A 22,324-nucleotide genomic window follows, 5' to 3' on the forward strand; every position below is an offset into this window, starting at 1 on the left:
GTTGCAGTGGCGTTCTGCCCCATACCAACCTCACAGGGACTTTCATATTACCTTTTCCCTCTCCTCCACAACCTTTCGCCAAGCCTCCTTGTTCATACTTCATGCTTCCTATTAGCACAACCACACACACACATGCACACGCGCACATATGAGCCTGTTTGGTGCAGTGGTTAAGGCATCAGGCTAGAAACTGGGAGACTAAGTTCTAGTCAAGGTGACCTTGAGCCAGTCACACACACACAGCCCTGGGAAGCAGGCAATGGCAAACCACTTCTGAAAAACCTTGCCAAGAAAACTGCAGGGATGTGTCCAGGCAGTCTCTGAGAATTGGACCCGTCTGAATGGATTAAAAAAAACAAAACAAAACTTCGGTGACCCTTTGTGACATAATTCTTTTCACCCTGTTTCAAGCTGCTTCCGCATTCCTCCCTCATTTGCTGCTTTCCTCCGCCAACGAAAATCAGTTATTGTAAACCGCCCAGAGTCTCTCTCTTGGGGGAGATGGACGGTAGCAAAATTTGAAAAATAAATAAATCAAATGTCCACTTCCCATTTACTCTGTTGGGAGATTAATCGGTCTTCTAAGATTTTATCATTTAGGACCTGCACTTTCTCTTCCGGTATTCATTCTATTTCCAGTCTTCAGTTCTTCTACTTTCCTTTTCCCTGCGTCCATTTTTTCCCACTCTTGACACTACCAAAAATAGTGTTTTGGGATTTTTTTTCACATATATGGAGTTCCTTCTTGTGGAGAAATGTATATGGACGGTGTCCCTTACCTATTTCAATCTGGTTCATAGTGTGCCATTCTTCTAAGATGTGGAGCAGGAAGATCTTTGGAAAATCTCCGGAAAAGCAGCTTTCTCAAGTTCAGAGAAATTGCTGGTTGGCAGTTCTAGCAGTTGCTGTCCAGAGACTTCGGGAAGGCATCAAATTAGGGAAAGCTGTTCTTGGGTCCTTACCTCTGAAAGCTTTCTTGGCATGTCTTCTAAAAACATTGCAGAGAAAACGTAATATTTTATAAAATGTGTTTGTGGTGATGGTGGGGGCTGCTGTTCTTGACTTCTTGGCCTGTTTTCTTGAAAGGGGAAAAAACAGGTGGAAAACAACTCCCATAGCATGAACATTTGTTTTGATTCATGATTGTCCATTGTGTATTAATTAATTTCAGTATATTAAGTTTACTGCAACAAATTAAATAGGCAATTTGTACAAAATCTACTTTTGTGCCATTGCGCTTCTAACAATCACAGATTGCCCAAGCTTTAGACCTGAAAAAATATTTCCCTGGATATATGATCATTGCATTGAAGTGCAGTAAAAGGCATTTTAAGATTGACCTTTTATAGCCTTTGAGTAGATTATTCTTACCAAATGTCCTGGCGTGTGATTTGTTTTTCGAGTCTTCCACAGCCGATGTTTTTTTATTCAGGAAAACTCATGGAGGGCAGTTTTGTCTTTCATGACATGGCTTTACTCTTCTTGCTAACGTCATTTATCTTCAACTGAGATTTGATTGCCTGCATTGGCCCCTTGTTACCTTCTAAACATAATTCAAGGTGCTAATTTTGACCTTCAGTTTCTTATATAAGTGTAAGTGGAGTGATGGCTTATCTGCTGGGCTATATGTGTGGTTAAGGCAGATTGCTGTGGAAGAAGAGTGCATGTGAACTTAGAATTGATTGCTTACCTGCAAAGGAAGCGGCCTGTGCTGCTTTGATGATATGAGGTGAGCCATCCGTCCTGAAGCTTCCCATCCTTGCTGGCCATTTGAGCGCTGTGTTCTTGTGACTCTTCTCTAGCTTGAGAGCAAAACTGTCAGGCTTCAGGAACACATCTATGGCTGCATTTCAGGTCAGAGCATTGGCTGAGGGACCGTATAGTCCCCTCCTGACCCAGGCCTTGGTGATGCTCTGCACTCAGGACTCTTCCTCTCCCCTCCATATCTGTGAACTGCTCCTCTTGAGCTATGTTATCATTCCATTTTGACACCTTTTATCAAACTTTAATGAAATGACCCAGGCAAACAAATTGTCATTAAACTTTCCATCACTTTGTCCCCTGGTATTGTCTTTTATAAATTGGACAGCAAATGTTGTATTGATCTCCTCGTTCTTGCAGCTGAACTTGAAATGACCCAGACGGCGGGTTGTTTATGGCCGAGGGTGGCTTTTCCTTGACACTTGCATCCACAGCATGACATCTCTTTTGTTTTTCTTTCTTCCGTGTGGAGATGAATGAACACGACATACGGTGCCGAGACATCCTTGGTCATGGCAATGGAGGAACCGTTTACAAGTGAGTGTCCCTCTCCCCTTTTTTCTTTGCTCCAACTTTTGGGAAAGAGAAGGCAAAGACATTTTTCCCTTCCCCAAACTTACGTCACGAGGCGTCTGGCCTTTATCCCTCCTCTATGAAATGCTGATGCTATTTAATGTCTGTGGGAATTGCCTTTGTAACTAAATGATGTCTAGAAAAATAATCTTTGTTTTTATATACCACACTGATAGACAGTGTCTGGATCTTAGGTACAACTTAGTGCTAAGGAAAATTGTTATTGTGGACTGAAATTGCTGTTTCCAAATTGACACACCTTTTATTTTAAATGAATAAGATGGACTGGGGATAGTAGAACCACTCTGCATGGTCTCTTTCCAGACAATATCCTTTTTCTGTGATGTTTTGTATGAATTTAGACTAAAGTTCATAACAGACTTACAGGCTCCTTTGCAACCACCAAATATTGCAACGATCAGTATTTTTAGAAGGGGATTAAATGACAATACTGTATGAAAAATATGTTAATAGGCATATAAGACACAGTCCATCTGTGGAACTCCTTGCCATAAGTAATTGTAATGGCTATTAGCAAAGATGATGTCCAAACATGGAGAATAATTCTGTTGTTGATATCAGAAAAGACAAGCTCTTTTTAATGCACCACAATTTGTGCTTAAGAGTGCATGCCAACATGACAGTATAATTGTAGGTATCCTCTTTGTTTCTCTTGGTAGACGGGTTGTTGAGCTAGAGAATAATTTGTTCACTCCAACATTACGTTATTAGGCATTCCACCCTGTCATCTCACACAGTGGATAGCTGGGACTCATTTCAGCTACATAGGACTGACACTTATTAACTCTAAGTCATTTCTCTGTTTTGTGGATGTTACACAATGGCAAACATCCTCCTCTAAGTTTCCAGATGTTCTTCAAGAATAGCCCCACATGGAACACATTGGAGTAGTCCAGTATGATGTTGCCAAAGCATAGACTGATAGTTAGACTGATTGGCCCTTGAAGAGTCACAGGTGATACATGAAACATAATGTGCAAATATGCTGCTTGCCACTACTGCCATGTGGAGGCTCGGAACAGTGCAGGGTCAAAGAACATTTACAAGCTGCAAACCTTAAGACCCTCTTTGAGCTCAGGATGAATCTCAATATCTGATCCTAATTTCTCATTGACCAACAGGCCCTTTGTTTTATCCAGATTTAATTTCAACTTGTTCACCTTCATCCATTAGCAAAGCCAGGCAATGTTCAGCAGTATTGACAGCTTCCTTGGAATTAGATGACAGAGACTAATTGTGGTGGATCTGCATGAGCTTCCTTTACCATTATGGGAATTGCAGGAGTCTTTTGAGAATCCTACCATCTATGCAAGTAAATTAATATCCAGGGAAGTTTGTTCATAATGAAGTTGTTATGGATTATCTGATTCGGTTATGATAACACAACGTAAGATGCTGCCTTTCTTCTGATTAGATACCTAAAAGCAGTTGACAAACTTCATGCAATTACACATTTTTGTCCTTTCCAGGAGCTGTCTAGCTCCAACAGGACATTTCTCTGATTAGTCAGTAAGGATTTGGATTTCCAGCCTTTCAATTAAATCTGCTCGGTCTACTCCCTCCTGATGTGTTTGCCCTTTTGTTCTTGGCTTGACCCATCGTAATGCAAGTCCTCATTGACGAGCGGAGGGAACCTTCCAGAGAGGAAATAGAGAAAATTTGGGGCATGACACAGATACTTTCAGGACAGGGAAATTATTCTGTGGGTGTTCCTAGAGTTAGAAAGTAAGAGAGGTATTCACTGCACCCCATCACACCTCTTCAGCTTCCACTGGTTAATGTATTTTTTTATGTTTACAGCTCTCTTGATGGTCTTACTCTGCTTTGGCCTCTTCCAATTTTTATATATACTTGTTCCCACTCACAGGTACACCCACATCCTTCCAGCTTGTATCCCAGTGAGAACTTTATGCCACAAACTCCCTTAGCCAATTGCCCAAAGAAGCTGCTCTACAGAAACGTCTATTAATTGTAACATATTAAGAATCAGAGAAACAAAGAGAGGGTTGTCTCAATAGGAAAGCCTTTATCCTTGCAAGAGTTTAAGTCCACGGATATTCCCACTTAGCGGGCTGCACTAGGATGTGAAATATATTGGATTTTGTAAAAAAAGAACCTGAGGGAAATAATGACCAAGATTTCATCCAGAGAGAGCAGATTTCAGCGCGCAAGACGCTTTCGGGGTTGTGTCATTTTCATCGCCCCCCTCGCAGCACAGGTGACGGCGGGCGGCACCCCCGGCGGGAAGCGATTGCCGGCTGGCTGCGTTCAGGACACACTGAGGGGAAACTGCCCCTGTTGCAGGCAAGGCCACACTGAGCCCCCCGCTCACAGGTAGCTCGACTCGGTCAGCAGCAGCAGCTGTGGATCCTTCACTGGAGGGAACTGATGATGATTGTGTCAAATACATTAATTATGAATGCTCCCGGTGCTCTGTTTTGTGTTTTTTGACTGCCGGCATCCCACATTCTGGGCTTTTTTCCCGAAACGCGTGCACCGTATATTGATTTGTAACTGAAGAATGTGTGCTTGTCTGTGTCCTCCGAAAACCCTGCGCTGAGCCATATCCATTATGGCAATGAAATATTACCCGCGTTCCACAAACAAGGAGGCACGTCTCAGGTCGCTGAGCAGAAACATTCAGTTTCTGTTTCCAGGTGAACTAACTATTATTGAAATAGTTTATGGAGATTGAGATATTGATCACTTTCGTGCTAACCGTAGCTTAAGGGAAGAGCAAGTGCAGGGCCTCTTTGGAAGACGCCCTATCATGGAGTTCGGTGTATCTGCATCGCTCTCTGGGTAAGGTTTTACTGCCTCTGTAGGTTTATTGCTCGAAGAGAAGGTTATCTGGGCTTCGTTTTTATGACAATATAATTATACTTCAGAAATGCACTTGATTACTCTGTGCAGCAAAATTGTTCCAGTGCATTGCCTAGGCCAATATTGCTATACAAACAACTTTTCAGTCAATTGAGTTGAGTAAAAAAATCAATATTTCTATAGCAGTATTTCTAAGGAGAACTTGCTGAATCCATTTTTTTTTTTTTTTGGTCCTTCTGTTTGTTTGTTTAAAGAAAAGGAGGTTTATAGCTTTTAGCTTCCTGTTAAGTTTATTTCTTGCATTTTCTTAACTAAGGGATGGCGAGCTTTTTGAGCTTAGCAGCTAGGAAAGAATCAAGGAGGGAAAGCACCTGGCCAACATTTCGGAAGGTTTCCTGTTTCCCCAAGTCCTTTCCAGCCTGTGTTTCCCAAAGAGACAGGCTTTGAGCAGCAGCTGAAGGGCACAAGCCCGGGGGGCATTTGGCCCAGGGCACTCAGACGGCACATCGAAGGTAGAGAAGCAAATCAAGCCTGCTTTGGAGAGGAGATACTGCTTTTAAATTGTACATTTCAATAATTTATGTGCTTCTTAATTAACGTAGTTTTCTCATGATAGCTTAATACGCATTTCATGTATTTTCTGCTGCATTTATTTCTGTTGCAAAATAGTCCTTGCTCTTCCCTTCAAACTGCCCCCCCTCAGTTTGGACTCCTTTGTCCTACATTCAAGCGTATGATCAACTCAAAATTACATTGTTTTTTTCCCCTCCCTAAACCTGGGGAGTTCAATAAAGAACGTAAGAGTTGATCCTTGCTGGTGCGATAGCCGAGCTTCTGGGCCAGTTTTTCTCAACCGTGGCAACTCTAAGATGCGTGGACTTCAACTCCCAAAATTCCCCAGCCAGCCATGCTGGCTGGGGAATTTTGGGAGTTGAAGTCCACGCATCTTAGAGTTGCCACGGTTGAGAAACACTGTTCTGGACAAATTATTGAAGCAGTGAGACAGTCGCTTCTGTGCAGGAAGCGGCCCTTCAGCACCTTTGGCCCATCCATCCTTTGGCTGGTCGTCCTCATCCTCCGCCATTTATTTAGCAGAACTTCCCACAGGAATTCTGCACGTGAGACGCTGAATTCCCACCGCTGCTTACGGTTGCCAGGGACGGTCTGCAGATTGTAAATTGCACTTGATTGCGGCAGAGTTGTTTCTAGGGCTGAAACCAACGTAGTTAGGCTATAGATTTATTACTCCACCTAATTTAAACTAGGTATTGTAATTTTTTTGTACCCTTCAGATATATTCGAAAAGCAGGTACGATGGAAAGCGCAGACTCTTGTGTATATATTGGAAAGTATTTGTATACTGCCGCAGCCAGGGTATTTACTTAAATTGCTTTTTTGAAAAATAATTCATGAGAAAGGCCAAACTGCGTTGAAAGTGGGTTTGCTTTCTTCCACGTTTTTAAACTAAGGGTGATTTACAGAGCTCTAAGACATTTTTTTCAGAATTGCTTTCTGGGTTCCACGAAATATGCTAACGATGTGATTTATGAGGCAGTGTCCCCTCTTTAAAATTTGTACTGAGCAAAAACTGCATTAAGTTATTTATAACAGAGACTCCTTGTTGGTATCATTTGAAACTTGTCAGCAGTAAACAACAGAGCATTTCTCACCTCTTGCAGACTCTTCTGCATACTTTTCTCTGTGAAATCATGTCGCGCTTGGACATTAGTAATTTGGTCCAGATTTCAGAATTACTCTGCTCAATCCAACATGGCAAGTCCTCCTAGCCCCGTTCTGCTTTCCCTCAGTAGCTCACCCGCTGTCTCTTTGCGAGCGGGACACAGCCGCGAAGGGCCTCCCCAGCCCTCGTGCTCCAGTGGAGCTCTCAGAACCAGCAGTATTTTCTGGGCCTTTCTGCAAGGGTAGGGCTTGCAATTGCCAGAATTCACGAGGCTGGCTGGAAATTTGGGGAGGTACAGTCTCAGCCCAGCCAAATAGGGAAGGTGGCCTGAAGCAGCCCATTCCCATGAATGATATTTGCTGAAGCCTTGAAGTAGGAAGTGTGTGCATTTCTGTGTTTGTGTGTGTATCCGTTGAAGGTGACACTAGACGTGTACAGAGCACTGGATTAATTAATGGAGTGTCTAAAAGCTGCAGGGCGCCTTCTGTTTAAGGAGAGGAACATGGTCTTTGGTCCTGCCTGTGTGGTTCCAGGTGGCAGTTGCTGCTAGACGTTGCTAGGTAGGCCTTTCTGCTCAGCAGGGCAGCTCTTCCGTTCTTTTCTTCTTAACTCGGCTTAGCAAACCTAGTACACAAATAGTCCTCATTTTTCGTATTCAGACAAGAAACCACCCACCTTCCTCTCTTTCTCTTCCATGATGTGTTGGCATCTCCTCTGTCCTTTCTCCGTTCCTGCTCTCTCCCATTCGTCTAATGGGCTACAGAATTCCCGGGGACAGTTGCTACGGGCTAACCAAGACTGACCAGGGATTGCAATTCCCTTGTTTCCACTGACCCCAGCCGTTGGGGGCCCAGCTCATAAAACCGGTTAGGCACAAAAGTGCATAAAATGAAGATGAAGTGGCTCCTCTTGCCTTGACAAAACCCATTGCTTCTGTTGAACTAGTGCTGCAGTGAAAGTAAATAAATAAATGGACAGCAATCACGGCCTAGTTGATGAAACTGTTCAATTAAAGCACAGACATTTACATGGTGTAATTTCCGTAAATTGCCAATGAGCCCCTTTAGACACAACCAGTGTTCAAATTGATTTCAGCATTGATTTTGGCTGAAGCTGATAAATTTCTGCTTGTTAGTTAAAGTAATTTTGCAGAAGACTTTGTACTGCAGTATTGAAGTGTTCATTTAGCTGATGGTTAAAAGAGGAGTTATTTACCGAGGGCTGCACTGTTGTTCTGAGATGGAGCAATTCCCAAATCATCTTTTACTTTTACTTTTAATTTTTAAGCTTCAGTATCCCAATCAATAGGTGACTGAAACTGATTAAAACTTATCCAACCAGCTGCCTATGGCAGTTTAATTAGAAACTGGTTGATTCTTAAATTAAACTTGTTTTGTTGCACTGTGTACTCATCCTCCTGAAGATTCAGCAAAAAGTTAAGTTGTTCTTGATTTAAAAATAAACCAGGTATTTTGCTAAGGAACAGCAGAAGATGACCGCTAAGACCACATCATGAAATTTGATCTAGAGCTTTCCCCTGTTCCACACAGGAGTTAGCACTGTTGATTAAATGGGGGCAATTGCAAGTTCCCTTGAACTGCACAGAATTCAGATTGAAAAACCACCGTGGTGTAGCTAACTTCGCTCCTTGGCATCTTGAGAAACGTCTTTCTGCAGCAGCCTCTTGTCAGGTTTTGCAAAGAAGCAGGACTCCCTGTATTTTGTGGAGGTCACGTGCTTGCTCCTCCGATAAGGAATGACCCATTTCATCCTGCATCACCACCTTAGGTGGTTACGGTTTAAAAACTCCTTGGAAAGAGCACACAATACAGACTGAGGTTCTGGGGTAGAATCCCTCTTCCTCTTTTTCAGGTCTTCTCCTCACTGCCTGCCCCCTGGTATGGAGCACTCTGTCACGGCCAGGACCCTTTTATCTTCCCATCCTTTGCCTGGATGGCTGCGCTTGAATTGTTGGAAAAGTCCATTTTAGAGGCAGACAGCCTGTGGCCAGAGGGTGCCTTCAAGTTAATAATGAATCATTCTGTGGTCATCATTCAAACATCTGTGGTGGGATTTTGGAGAGAAGGAAGGTTGGCATGGATTGTGGCTTTGAATGAGCAGAGGCCCTATAAGGGCTGCTCTTTCCGAGCCCGGCTCACTCCTGAATTTCCTTTTTTAACAGCCAGCAAGTCAGCTAATGGGCTTGTCTATTACAGAAGGCAACAACTGTCAAAGTGCTAATTTTCTGGAAACCATCTGAACCTCTTCCTTTTCAGATGGCTTTTTCGGTACATGAAAATATTGCCATTAAAACTCCCAAACTCTGGCCATTAGCAGAGAGCTAAATCTAGTCCGCTTTTCTAAGGCCTGGAATGGTCTCGGTATGGTTTGCTGCCGGTCATCTGCAGCTGGTGACCCTCCTGTCCTTGCACAATGTGTAATGTTTAGAGAAACTGAACGTCTCATGCACGAGACTGATGAGCTTTTTATTCTCTTGCTTATTTGGGTCTTGGCAGGGCCGTGCTCCATGTGTGTCAGATTCAGTGGTTTCTGAGCACTGAGGGCTTTTGGGGGGTGACATTTTGCGGAGCCAAGACAACAGCTGCCTTGCAATAGCATGGCATCCAGAACAAATGCTAGAGATGATTGGAGGCCTCTTAGCTTCCTAGAGGCCTCCAGAGCTACCAGCTTCCTTCTTCTAGTTAATTCTTTGTGTTCCAAATGTTTGGACTTAAGATCCACGGATGCTCCCTGGCCCATAATTAAGAAGAATGAGTTTTAATTAGGAGAGGGTGACTACTTTAGCCCCCACACACACACCCCATGCTTGCTTTCAACAAGCTGATTGTAAGAAGCACCCAACATTTACATCAGTGTTGGCGCAGGCGGAGGTAATTCCAGGCTGATAGCTTTTCTGAACCAGGGTTTCTCACCCTCAGCAACTTGAAGATGTAGGGCCTTCAACTCCCAGAATTCCCCAGCCAGCACCGAAGTCCACACATCTTCAAGTTGCTGAGGGTGAGAAACACTGTCCTGAACCACCAACAGTCTTGGCTTTAAGTGCAGAGTTTGCAGTACGAACAATAGAAGTGAAAAAGCTTTTGTTTTCAGCAGCTTGCCTATTTTACCAATTATGTTTGTGGATATATCATGTGGTAACTTTCCCATTAGGGCTTTAGGGGGAAAATGTGGCAGGTTTTGCTCACACGAAGGGTGCACACACACGCACACACATTCGCATGCACCTTTGATCACGCCGTCTGTCTTTCAGTGCCCAGAATAGCTCTCTTACCCAGTCTGGACATTGCTTTCTCAGAAGTCCCCGCCGAGAAGCATTTGAATTTTCCAAGTGGTAACAGCTCACAATTATGCCAAAACGGACAGTGGTCCCTCCAGGGTGCCAAATGTCTGGGGATATGGGTAATAGTCAAGGTTAATAAAATATTTGACACAATTGTGCCAGTGCTGTTTAAAGCTGTTCTTTGCAGGAGGATAGAAAAGGCTCAGTATAATGAACCCTGATAGGTAGCATTTGGCAAAAGAATTCTGTGCTTTTGTTTTCTTGATGGCGAGATGTCAAAACAACAGAAATTGTGTTTCCTAAGCTTGGCTAATACTAGGGAAGTAATTTAGAAAATCATATCTAAGCTGTACTCTTACAGCTGATTAAAATGTGTGCCCTCTTCACTAAATGCTTTCTGGAAACATGAAATCTCCCCATTTTTCTTGATTCCAGAACCAAGATGGGGATTAAAGTGGACTGATGGGGATTCACAGGAACGGTGAATGGAAGATGCCCTTCTAATTTCAAAGAAGCTCTGCTTTCTTTGTGGGAGGAATTTATTTTATACCCTACATTCACCCAAAGGATCTTTCCACCTTCCATGCATTTTACAGTCTTGGTGCAACCAGTCTGTAGTTATCGCAAATTATATTTGTGTAATCTTAAAATTGCAAGCATAGAAACCCTCCCAAATTGTGTACCAGCAATGCAGCTCCATGTCATTGGTTGCTCTGGGGTATAACCCTTGCCCCTATTTACTCTGCCAGGGGAAGCACTTGGCACATCCACCGCCTTGTCTCTGTAGGCCTTCTGCTGATATTGAAGCCAGCACAGGAAGCAGGCAGCGTAGGATTGCTCCATAACAGCAGTCTTCTGGGCAACTCTAAACTGGGGTGGTTAGCTGAATCATGGTAGCAGGTGCATAATTTAAATGACCAATGCTGACTTCTAGTTCTTCAGTTTGGGCTGAATGTGTTTTCCAGCAAGTTTATTGGGACAGGTAATTACTGCAGGAGTTCCAGCCGAACTGGAAGTGTTTGCTGTTAATTAAAACATTGCTAAGGTGTCCAGTTTTCTTTCAGAGTAACCAAAGTTCCCATTCAGACTCCATTAATCACTTTACAGTTAACGGGCTAGAGAAGGTCAAGATAATGGAGATGTCATGGCGGTTAGGAATAAGCCCATTTCCTTCCTTCCCGGGAGTTGTGGCGCTTGCAGAATCCGGGGGTGCTCTGCGCCCCACGGGCACAGTATCTGCTTTGCAATCCCTTTCTCAATGATAATTAAATGTTAAATTGCTAGTGTCAGTACTCTGTAAACCAAACCAGGTACTTGCTCTTTGCTGGAAATTTAACCCAAACTTCCACGGATGAATTGGCGTGCATCATAATTAAATCATCAAGTCTTTCCTTTTAATTCACTTGAAAACAAGAGACCACCCCTCCCTTTCAGAGAATAAGGAGGGGAACGAAAAGATCGGCTTTCTTGACAAGCTAATTAAGTTGCCAAACTGCCCGGTGCAGTACATATTAAGCGAACAGACGTTAAGCATGCTATCTCAGTGGCATGTTTTGTTACTGTTCTGCTGATCTGAAAGTCAAAATGTTTTGCCACTGTTCAGCCATAGTTTTTGGTTCATTTTACCTACTCTGATGTAATGACTGTGCTTTCCATTGTTGGCCTCTTTGGGAAAGTTAATTCTTGTGCTGAACTAATTTTTCTTGTGGTGTATTTAGGATTTACTTAACAGACTGCTAATTTTTAAACGCTTAAATTCCATTTACAAACACAAGTAATCTTTTCGGTGCAATGTCTTTTCGAGGAAGATACTTTTTAAAATCCAATAAAGGGCAAAAATCAGATGCATAGGCCTAGAATGGGGAAGACATGGCTTGGTAATAGTACTTGGGAGAAACTCTGAACGGTAGCTGACTGCAAACTGAATGGAGTCAACAGGATAATCCAACTGCAAAAAAGGTCAAATACAATTTCAAGGTACACCAAGGGAAGTGTGGTTTCTACATCGCAGGACGTAATTGTTCCCTTTATTCTACTTCGTTTTGACCCCGTCTTGAATACTCTGTCCACTTCTGGGCACCGCATCTTAAAATGGATTCTGAGAACCTGGAACAGGTTCAGAGAAGAGAAACATGGGTGATTAGGAGACTAGAAATGGAGTATTATGAAGAGAGATTGAAGGAGCTGGAATGTTTAGCCATCGGGAAGAAGAACAGGTATGGGAAGATGTGATAGCCCTCTGCAAATACCTGAAAGGTTGTCCCGCAAAGTCAGGACTTGTTCTCTCTTGTTCCAGAGTGAAAGACATGAAATAATGGATTTAAGTTACAGGAGAGCCAATTTCAGCTGAGCGGTAGCAAAAAACTTCCCAGCCATAAGAATGGTTTGACAGTGGAACAACGATCCAAGGGGTGATGGCCTCCCATTTGTTTGGTCTGTTGGACAAGCATCTGCCTGGGACCCTTCAATCTGGATTCCTGCCCAAAGCAGGGAGCTTGACTTGCGTGCCTCAATGGCTCCTTCCAACTCAGATTCCATGATTAAACTCAGATCACGGAAGCACCAGGTTGGCTCTATGGGCATTTCCTTAGGTAGAGAGAGATCACACCTACTGATACAACACGCCCGCATGGTTGGGAGTTATTCTTCAAAGGATAATTTTTTAGGCCAGTCCTCAGTCTCTGTGTCAGGTTTGTCAGATCTTTCCTGGGCCATTTGTTCTGGAAAGGCAGCAGAAATGGGAGAGTTGTGGAGTTGTTAGCTGACCGTGTTACATGGCTGATAGGCTTTATTCAGCTTGATAAGTCACACATTGCACAGGATTGATTTTCATTGTTTTGTTGTTCGGGTATGGAACTGACTGCATCACTGAAACTGGGGCTTGTTGCATATATCACTCTAGTGTACAAGTTCAATTGCTCAAGAATGCCATTAGCTAGAAACTTTAACAAGTATAACGTGAAACTTAACATATGACTGTGGTTTTTCTTTGCTTTAAACTGACCATCTTCTTCTTTGGATGCAGAGCAAACCATGTCCCCAGTGGGAAAATACTAGCCGTCAAGGTAAGTTGGTGCACAAATCTGCTTTAAAAGATTCCCCAGCCCCAATCTTCTTTTTCCAGTACCTCCATCCGCTTTATTGCGTGAAAGCAATTTTTGCAGTGAACACAGAGCTGCACTGAAGGGTACAATTTATAAGTGAGAAAGTACAGAGCAACCTCTTCTCCCTTTTCTTGGTTGCACAACTTGGTCCTGAGAGGAATACAGGCAAGAAGGACTTCTAATCTATTGCAGAATTGACAATGAGGGCTTTATATTAGCATTATTTTTTTAAAAACCCTACAGATTCTCTACAGGTGTTCAGGGGGCCTGTCTCCAGGGCAATCTTTAATTTGATCATGTGGTTATTTAAATATCCGAGGTCAGCTTCTCAGTATATCCCATAAGTTTGCTCGTGTTTGTTAAATTGCAGTTTCTTCTCTTTCCTTTTGATTGTGTGCTTTCAAAAAGCCTCTTAAATACCTTAAAAAAGAAAGTGGAAGCTTGGGCTTTTATGTCTGCCCCAGGGCAGAGGGCTTTGGTATTCTTCATGCCTGTCTTCAGAATTCTCTCCAGTTTCTTTCTGAAGGAGAATTGCAAATTAGCTGAAGAAAGAATTTTCAACCAAATACTTCTCCATCTTGATGTTCTGGTAAAACAACAAATTCTTCTTCAAACTGCATTCTCTTTAGATTCATTTTTCACCACTTCCAAACATTTTTGCTGCATATTTATACCCTCATGTAGGTGGACAGTCACCTTGGCACACTCAGATGCTCTAGTGTCCATGATACTAATAGGGAGATTCAATAATTTCCTCCATGAAGAGCATTTACATGTATGTTCAGATCAGTGTTTCTCAACCTTGGCAACTTTAAGATGTATGGACTTCAACTCCCAGAATTCCCCAGTCAACGCATCTTAAAGTTGCCAAGGTTAAGAAACACTGTTCAGATACTGAAATTGAGAGAGTCGTACATGTATTTCTGAAATGTACTATCTATCATTATTGGAGAGAGAAGAAAATTACCCACCCAGTTGCAAATTATTTGGATCGATCCCAACAAGCAATAGTGTGTCTCTTATTAATCAATCAGGACTGTGAAGTTAGCCAAAAGGTAGCCAAATTCTGCTCTGTAGTAATGGTGGACAGAAGTCATTGGATCGGACTGGGCCCCTTAGTCGCTTCTGTGAATGCGCTTCACAGATGGAGATGAATGGACGTTTTGTTTCTTAACTTTTGATCTATGACGGTATATTCTTTAATTTTTTTAAAAAAATACAGAATTTCTTCGTAACATTCAAAATTTCTTAGAAGAAATTGCTGCAAAGAATGGGAGCCTGACCTCAAATATTTCCTGTGATCCTAAAATTACCTCTGCTAGAATTCAAGGTTTAGAAAGTGATTCACTCGAAACACAGCCATTGTGTTGCTACGACGAAAAGATTGCTGTAGCCATTCACAGGAACTGAGACCCAGACCAGTAAGAGCCACTGTGTTGTAGTGGTTAGAGACTTCTCCAGCTTTGGTGCCCTCCAAAGGCATGAGTTCACCTTCCAGAATTCCTAGCAGAGACCATGCTAGCTGGAGAAGTCCAAACATTATGAAGGCAGTCTAAGTTGATGAAGGCCCTGGATTTCAGCATTGAGTTAGGACTCAAATCATGTCCTCCTCCCATTTTCAGTCAAGAAGTTCTGGGATGGTGATCATAGACCAGGCATTTTTTCTCACCCTATTATGGAATGATGATGGGCGTCAGATCTTCTCCAATGGGTCTCTTGGAGGGAGGGTGGGAAATACGCAGAAGTAACGCTGGTTGTACCAGACGACAGCCAAATGATAGGTTGAAACCTATAGTCTGTTTGAACTTAGCCCTGGGGGCGGGGGGCCAGGTGATTAATTTTTTGGATTAGAGAAAAGGACAGGGGGAACTTCATTTTGACCCCTCTTCTGTCTGACTGCACCAGGGGTATAAGCCTATTGCTTTTTTTTACCCTTGCTTCCTACATCTTCAAGCCACAAGCGTAGCCCAGCAATTCTTTCCGCAGGAGCCCAGTGGTCAAAGCACCTTTATTTGATTGCCAGACTTTCCAAGTCCTTTAAAATAGTCCCTTGGATGTCGCAAATAATTGAGTCTGGCTCTTTGAAAGTGGAATAAATTGTCTCCATCTACAATACAGACAACAGTAAAAACCCATGTAAATTGTGTTAAAGTGTAAGAAATCAGGATGGAGGGAACCCCAAATGTAGGTGTGTGACCAGTTCCTGGCTATCTTTTCCAAGGCCCCCATCCCACTGGTGTGGTCAAAACATGTTAGATGCCAAAGACTTTCCCACATCGCTGAAGCACCGGCCACCCAGTCTGTGTATCGCAGGCAGTGTGGCTGTGTGCCGTTCTGCCGTCCCTGGGAGTTTCTTCTGCTCTTAACTAGCATTTAAATGGTCCATTTGATTAATCATTTGTATACTGACTATCGAACTCCCAAATTTCCTCTGAGTTGTACATACTGTAAAAGACAATTATATTGCCACAGATTAAATAAATGAATTAAAATGGAATTGCAGCTTAATTTGACCTGTGAGTTTGCTCTCATTCCCTTTATTCTGGCAAATAGATGAAGTCATCCATGACAGCCAGTGATGAATTGCCATCGCTATACTGTATATTTTAATAGCCTCTCGCTAATTTAAATTGAGCACCAAGTAAATTATAATTCCGTCACTTGAGTGCTTGTATTTAACTTGACAACTCATCCTTATTTGTCCTGGAGGTGTAGCAGAGAAAATGGCTCAGGTATTTCTGGTGGGTTAACCCTTTCTCCTTGAAATCTGCCTTGAGAAATCCCTTCTCTCTGGCGCTGCTGTTATTTAACAGAAAGGATAGACATCAGGCCGGTTCATTTTAAATTGGAGAACAAGACACATATTCCAGGCATGGCAGTTTTCCCTGATCCTGCTCCCTCCTTCCTTCTGTTCTCTCTGATTCACTTACACATCATTAAAGTAATAAAATAAAGTAGGGATCTGGATCCAAATGCAAATCCATATGCTCAGGAGCCATTACCTCTTTCTCCACTGGGAGTGATTAAAATCAAATTGATCGCTAGTTGTCCAGGCATCCAGAATCTGCCAGTTCAAATCCTCCAACAGCATAATCCCAAACAGATGTATTTTTAGCAAGCCCTGGGGAACATAAAAGAATTTGCTTTATTTTTAAAGGAGGGAGCTAGGGATGCATAACTCCACATCAGCTGAGACCATAATTTGAATTCTCTGCTCTTTTCTGCCATCTTCTAAATGGAATTTTGAGTAGGATCAGGGTGTTGAATCAGCTATTTTTACCATCTCAGACTCACCATGCAAAATGACCACTCTGTAGAGCAGTGTTCCTCAAGCTTGGCAACTTGAAGATGTGTGGACGTCAACTCCCAGAATTCCCCAGCCAGCATGTATGGACTGGCTGGGTAATTCTGGGAGTTGACGTCCACACAACTTCAAGTTGCCAAGCTTGAGGAACACTGCCATAGAGGCTTCTTAAAGTTGCACAGTGTATGATCTGTGTGACCTACTGCAACCCTGCTGTTTTTAATTCAGATATTTTACACAGCCTTGGTGCAGTGCAACTATACAACGTGAATGTGTAGTTTCAGGAAGCATCCCTGTCCCACTGCTTTATATAAAACGGCATAGCCCTTGTATTCTTAAAAATCAAGGTACCTGTAGTTTACCAAAGTTTGTAGGCTTTCTTTTTCATTTCCAAGCTTGGCAGATACGGAATTTGCCTTCCGTGACATCCAACCCGGTCAATATTCATTGGCAGGTTTTGCAGTGGGCCAGCTGGTTTTGAGGAAAGCCGGACTCCATAAAGTTAAGAGGAAAGTTAAGGTTTAAAATGGCCTTGGAGACCGTGGAGGGTTAAATTTTCATTGCTCTTTTAAGGGGCAAAATTGATGCAGTTGTTCCAGCAGCTTACTTTGTTTTAAGCTTTCCATCCAGGAAAAAAAATGTAAGTGAATATTGTTGGCAAATGACTATTGATTTGGAGAAATGTGTTAAATGTTTTCTTGGCAGCCTTTCTATTACAGTTACAGCTTTTATAAATAACCCTAAAGCAAATTCTTGATGGAAACTGGTTATGCTCTTTTTTCCCTGTTTAGACAGACATCAATACTGTAAAAATGTAGGTCTGGAAATCAGCTGGATGTGAGCAAGTGGCTAAAAGAGTTTTCCGTTAGAAGTCAAGCTGTCATGGACAGTGGGCTGTGTTAAATCTGCAAAGCGTATCTGATCCTGAAATTCCCATCCAGATTCTCAGGAGTGTAGGCCTGAGTTTGTTTGTTTGTTTGTTTGTTTAGTTTATCAAATTTGTTACCACCCATCTCCTCCCACCAGAGGGACTTTGGGCAGTTTACAACAAAATAATCAGTAAAACAATAGATATACAATATAACTACAAAATATAAAAAAACACTATATAAAATGCAATTACAAATAACCAGTAAATATAGATGAAAATAAAGTCCAGATGGTAAATGATCTAATTCTATCCTTGTGTGTGACGAGCGATTTAAGGCACTAGCCATCCCCAGGCTCGACTATTCCCCTCCCCGTCCCAGGCCAGGCGGCAGAACCAGGCCTTCAAACTCTTCAGGAAGGCCAGGAGCAACGGGGCTAACCTCACCTCCAGGGAGAGGATGTTCCAGAGGGCGGGCGCTGCTGCAGAGAAGGCCCGCCTCCTGGACCCCGCCAGATGGAATTCTCTTACGGACGGGGTCTGCAACCTGCCCTCTCTGGATGATCGGGTGGGACAGGCTGATGAAGTGGGGAGGAGGTGGTCCCTCAGGAAGCCTGGCCCCACGCCATGTAGGGCTTTAAAGGTGACCTTTATGCCAGGCGGGGATGACATTTGGGGGAGAGAAGCATTTACCTGGGGATTGGAGAAGTGTGCTTGATCATACAAAGAGAACCCTCAGAGCAGGTGGGATCCATCCTGACATTTTCTAGTCTAATCATTGGAGATTCCAGGTCCAATGTACATGTTCCAGGTATTATTTGCCCTAGAAATGCAACCATATACAGACATATGAGGAAATAATGTAATGTGAAGTGGAATATATCTATTGTTAGAAATCTGGGGGCAGCCATGGGGAAGGGGGGATGTCCAAGAAGTCAGGATGGCGGCCAAGCACACAATTGGTTGTACCTTTTTTGTGTCTATTGCAATACTTTTTAAAAGGGGACAGCTTGAATTGCTTGGTCATGACCACCATCTTGATATATTTTTATCTATCCTGCAGACACCCCTGGTTAAAACTCAGTATTTTTCTGAAGTGATTAAGTCATAGACATATATTTCCATTATTAAAAATGTGTTGCCAAGGAGAGGTAAATTTGTTTTGGTGGCTGCCCACTAGAATCCCCTATTGTAGGATAATTGAGGAAGTGGACAGGTTCCTCCGGACTGTAAACGCCACCACGTGTCATCTAGACCCATGCCCTTCCTGGCTTGTGAAAGCAGCCCGGGAGGTGACATGTGGTTGGGTCCAGGTGATGGTTAATGCATCTTTGAGGGAGGGAGTGGTTCCGGTTGCCTTTAAAGAGGCACTGGTACACCCCCTCCTCAAAAAGCCATCGCTGGACCCTACTGTCCTGGAGAACTTTCGTCCAGTCTCCCACCTCCCCTTTTTGGGGAAGGTGGTTGAGAAAGTGGTGGCGTTACAACTTCAGAGGATTCTGGATGAATCCTTTCAGTCAGGTTTCAGGCCGGGATATGGGACAGAGACTGCATTGATCGCGCTTATGGATGATCTCTGGCAGGAGCGGGATGGAGGCAGCGCATCCATCCTCGCTCTTCTTGATCTCTCAGCGGCTTTCGATACCATCGACCATGGTATTTTTCTGGGATGACTCAGGGAGCTGGGGGTGGGCGGCGTGGTTCTGTGCTGGTTCACCTCCTTCCTCCAGGGCCGGTCCCAGTCGGTGGTGATAGGAGATGAGAGATCCGACCCTCGACTCCTGCTTTGCGGGGTGCCACAGGGTTCGGTTCTCTCCCCTGTCCTATTTAACATCTACATGAAACCGCTGGGTGAGGTCATCTGTCACCACGGGATGAGGTACCTTCAGTATGCTGATGATACTCAGATATACATCTCCATCCCGGGTGAAGTAAGTGATGTGGTCAATGCCCTTTCTCAGTGCCTGGGGGCTGTGGGGGTCTGGATGGGGAGCAACACGCTTCAGCTGAACCCTGGTAAGACGGAGTGGCTGTGGATTGATGGCTCCTCGGTATCCGGGACTTTGTCATCTTTAGTTCCGGATGGGGTTGCACTGCCCCATTCAGAACCCGTGCGTAACTTGGGGGTCCTCCTGGACTCATGACTCCTGCTCAAAGAGCAGGTGGCAGTCGTGGCTAGGAGGGCCTTTGCACAACTTCAGGTTGTGCACCAGTAACGCCCTTTCCTGGATTGAGATGCCCTCCGGACAGTCACTGATGCCCTGGTCATCTCCCATATAGACTACTGCAATGCGCTCTACATGGGCTACCCTTGAAGAGTATCCAGAAGCTTCAGTTGGTCCAAAATGCGGCTGCGCGAACAGTGATAAGTGCTCCAAGATCAGCACATGTAACACCTCTACTGCATGAGCTGCGTTGGGTTCCAGTTTGCTTCTGGGTCCAATTCAAGGTGTTGGTTATCACCTTTAAAGCCCTACATGGCATGGGGCCAGGCTACCTGAGGGACGGTCTCATCCCTATAACATCAGCCCGTCCCACCCGATCATGCAGAGAGGGCATGTTGCGGACCCCGTCTGTAAGAATTTCATCTGGCGGGGTCCAGGAGGCAGGCCTTCTCTGCAGTGGCACTCACCCTGTGGAACATTCTACCCACCGAGGTGAGGCAGGCCCCTTCGCTCCCAACCTTCCGGAGGGGCTTGAAGACCTGGTTTTGCCACCTCACCTGGGATGGGAAGGGCAATAGCTCTTCCTGGGGGTGGCTGGTGAGGTAGAGTTCTCCTGACAGAATGGAAATCTCCCACTTGGATTTTATATCTATATTTTTATTATTTTAATATTGGTGATTTTATGATGTTAGGTTTTAAGGTGAATTTTATTGTAAACCGCCCAGAGTCCCCCTTTTAGGGGGAGATGGGCGGTGATAGAAATGTGAATGATAGATAGATAGATAGATAGATAGATAGATAGATAGATAGATAGATAGAGTGGTTTTGCGCATGGCAGCATCCTGTCTGGGCTTGGAAGCTAAGCAGGGTTGGATCTGGCTCATACATGGATGGGACACTGCCAGGAATACTAGGCTAGGAAATCAAAGAAACACCCCAGAAAAATGACTCTAGGGTCATGTCCATGAAGTTGCCAGAAGTCAAGCTTGACTCAGAGGAAATTTTAAGTACCAAAAGCCAAGCTACATTGCAAACTGACCTGGATTGGTCCCCTCTGAACCATCTGTTGGTAGGATATGGCATTGATTTAGTAACAGTGAGGTCAAAAGTTGTGCCCCTTAAAAAAAATGCTAGATTTTTTTCCCCAGCTGATGCAGATTTGACCTGAGACATTAAAAAGAGAAATAGTAGTGTTACTTGCTGAATGCGATCTGATTTTCTGTAGCGTTAATATTTCACTGTTCATTTCCAGGTGATTGCTTTAGATATTACACTAGAACTTCAGAAACAGATTATGTCTGAATTAGAAATCCTTTATAAGGTAATGCTCTTCTAGCACTTATTTTTCAATTCTGTTTAGTGTGCAGTTTTTCCTCAAAAAAAAATTAACCAGCTCTTTCTCCTTTTTACAGTGTGATTCATCCTACATCATAGGATTTTATGGTGCTTTTTTTGTAGAAAACAGGATTTCCCTTTGTACTGAATTTATGGATGGTAAGTGATACACTATAAATTTGTGAAGGACCATAGCAGTTTTTAAAAAAGGAATTGGCAAATCAGTTAGAAGAATATTGGTTTACTATACCTTAGAAGCCTGAAATGAATCCTATAGTTAGTGAAAGGTTTTTTTTAAAAAAAAGGTATTTTAAGAATAACTAACCATTTGCAAGGTTCAATACAAGTGAGCGTTATTTCTTGATGCTGTCTCCTTGAATAGAGTTGCACAGACTTTTTATTGAAAATTTAAATATGGCAGAAATAAATGGTGGTTTATGTGTGGTTTGATATTTTCCATTTCCCTGCAATCTGTATTTACTGACAAAACAGCTGTTCCTTCTTCTTATAGCTTTAGTCACCAATACAGATTTTCTTTCAAAGCAATTAGTTTGCTCACCCTCTGTCCTGGGTGTTTCTGGCAAGCTGTTGGCTGGAATGGCAGTTTAAGGGTTGTTGGGATTTTTTAATGAAAACCTGAAAGATTGCTTTGCTTTGCAGTTTCACTTCAGGGTAAATTTCTTGAGCAAACCAGGCACAGGTACCCCACCAATTGGTGGGGCAGCAAGCTGCATGCCCAGGTATCTCTGGCTGTGCTCAGACGGCAAGGACATTCCCTAAGCCTCTTCATCTAGGTCAGGGTTCCTCAACCTTGGCAACTCTAAGCTGTGTGGACTTCAATTGGCTGGGGAATTCTGGGAGTTGAAGTCCACACAGCTTAGAGTTGCCAAGGTTGAGGAACTCTGATCTAGGTGACTCTTTTTACCGACCAGCAGTTGACGGACACTTAACTTTAACCGAGCATATTTTGTTCTCCCCTGCAGGGGGCTCTTTAGATGTCTACCGAAAAATTCCAGAACACGTATTGGGAAGAATAGCTGTAGCTGTGAGTACTTTGTGTGGGGTGTATCAGTTCTTGAAACATTTAATCAGTGTGAAATTGCTTAATCGCAAATGATGTGTAATTTTTATTTGCGAAAAATAAAAGCAATTGGGGGACAAGGAAGAAAAATAAGAAGAATGGGGCAGATTAGAAGCAGAGACTCTTGTAATAGCTAGAAAGTGAACAGATTGATTACAGCATGCACATTTCTGGATTAAGGTTCATTTGAATAAATGCATATAATGAATGCATTTTAGTTCAGAGAAGCATACATGATAATCGTCTTCAAGATGCCACAAGACTCTGTCTTTCAGGGTAAACATGTCTGTGCAAAGAGAGCAGAGTG

The 22,324-nt window shown here is 43.3% G+C and overlaps 1 protein-coding gene across 4 annotated transcripts in view; it reads left to right on the top strand.

The window, feature by feature from the left end:
- Positions 1-22,324, top strand: part of MAP2K5 (mitogen-activated protein kinase kinase 5) — a 143,370-nt gene that overhangs the window by 29,328 nt on the left and 91,718 nt on the right. For all 4 annotated transcript variants that reach the window (XM_063314348.1, XM_063314346.1, XM_063314345.1 and 1 more), the window contains exons 8-12: positions 2,234-2,298; positions 13,186-13,225; positions 20,854-20,922; positions 21,014-21,095; positions 21,920-21,981. In XM_063314348.1, the coding sequence (XP_063170418.1) occupies positions 2,234-2,298; positions 13,186-13,225; positions 20,854-20,922; positions 21,014-21,095; positions 21,920-21,981 (318 nt within the window). The remainder of the gene's footprint in view (positions 1-2,233; positions 2,299-13,185; positions 13,226-20,853; positions 20,923-21,013; positions 21,096-21,919; positions 21,982-22,324) is intronic.

This window comes from Candoia aspera, chromosome 13 (assembly GCF_035149785.1).
Source record: "Candoia aspera isolate rCanAsp1 chromosome 13, rCanAsp1.hap2, whole genome shotgun sequence".
NCBI lineage: Eukaryota > Metazoa > Chordata > Lepidosauria > Squamata > Boidae > Candoia > Candoia aspera.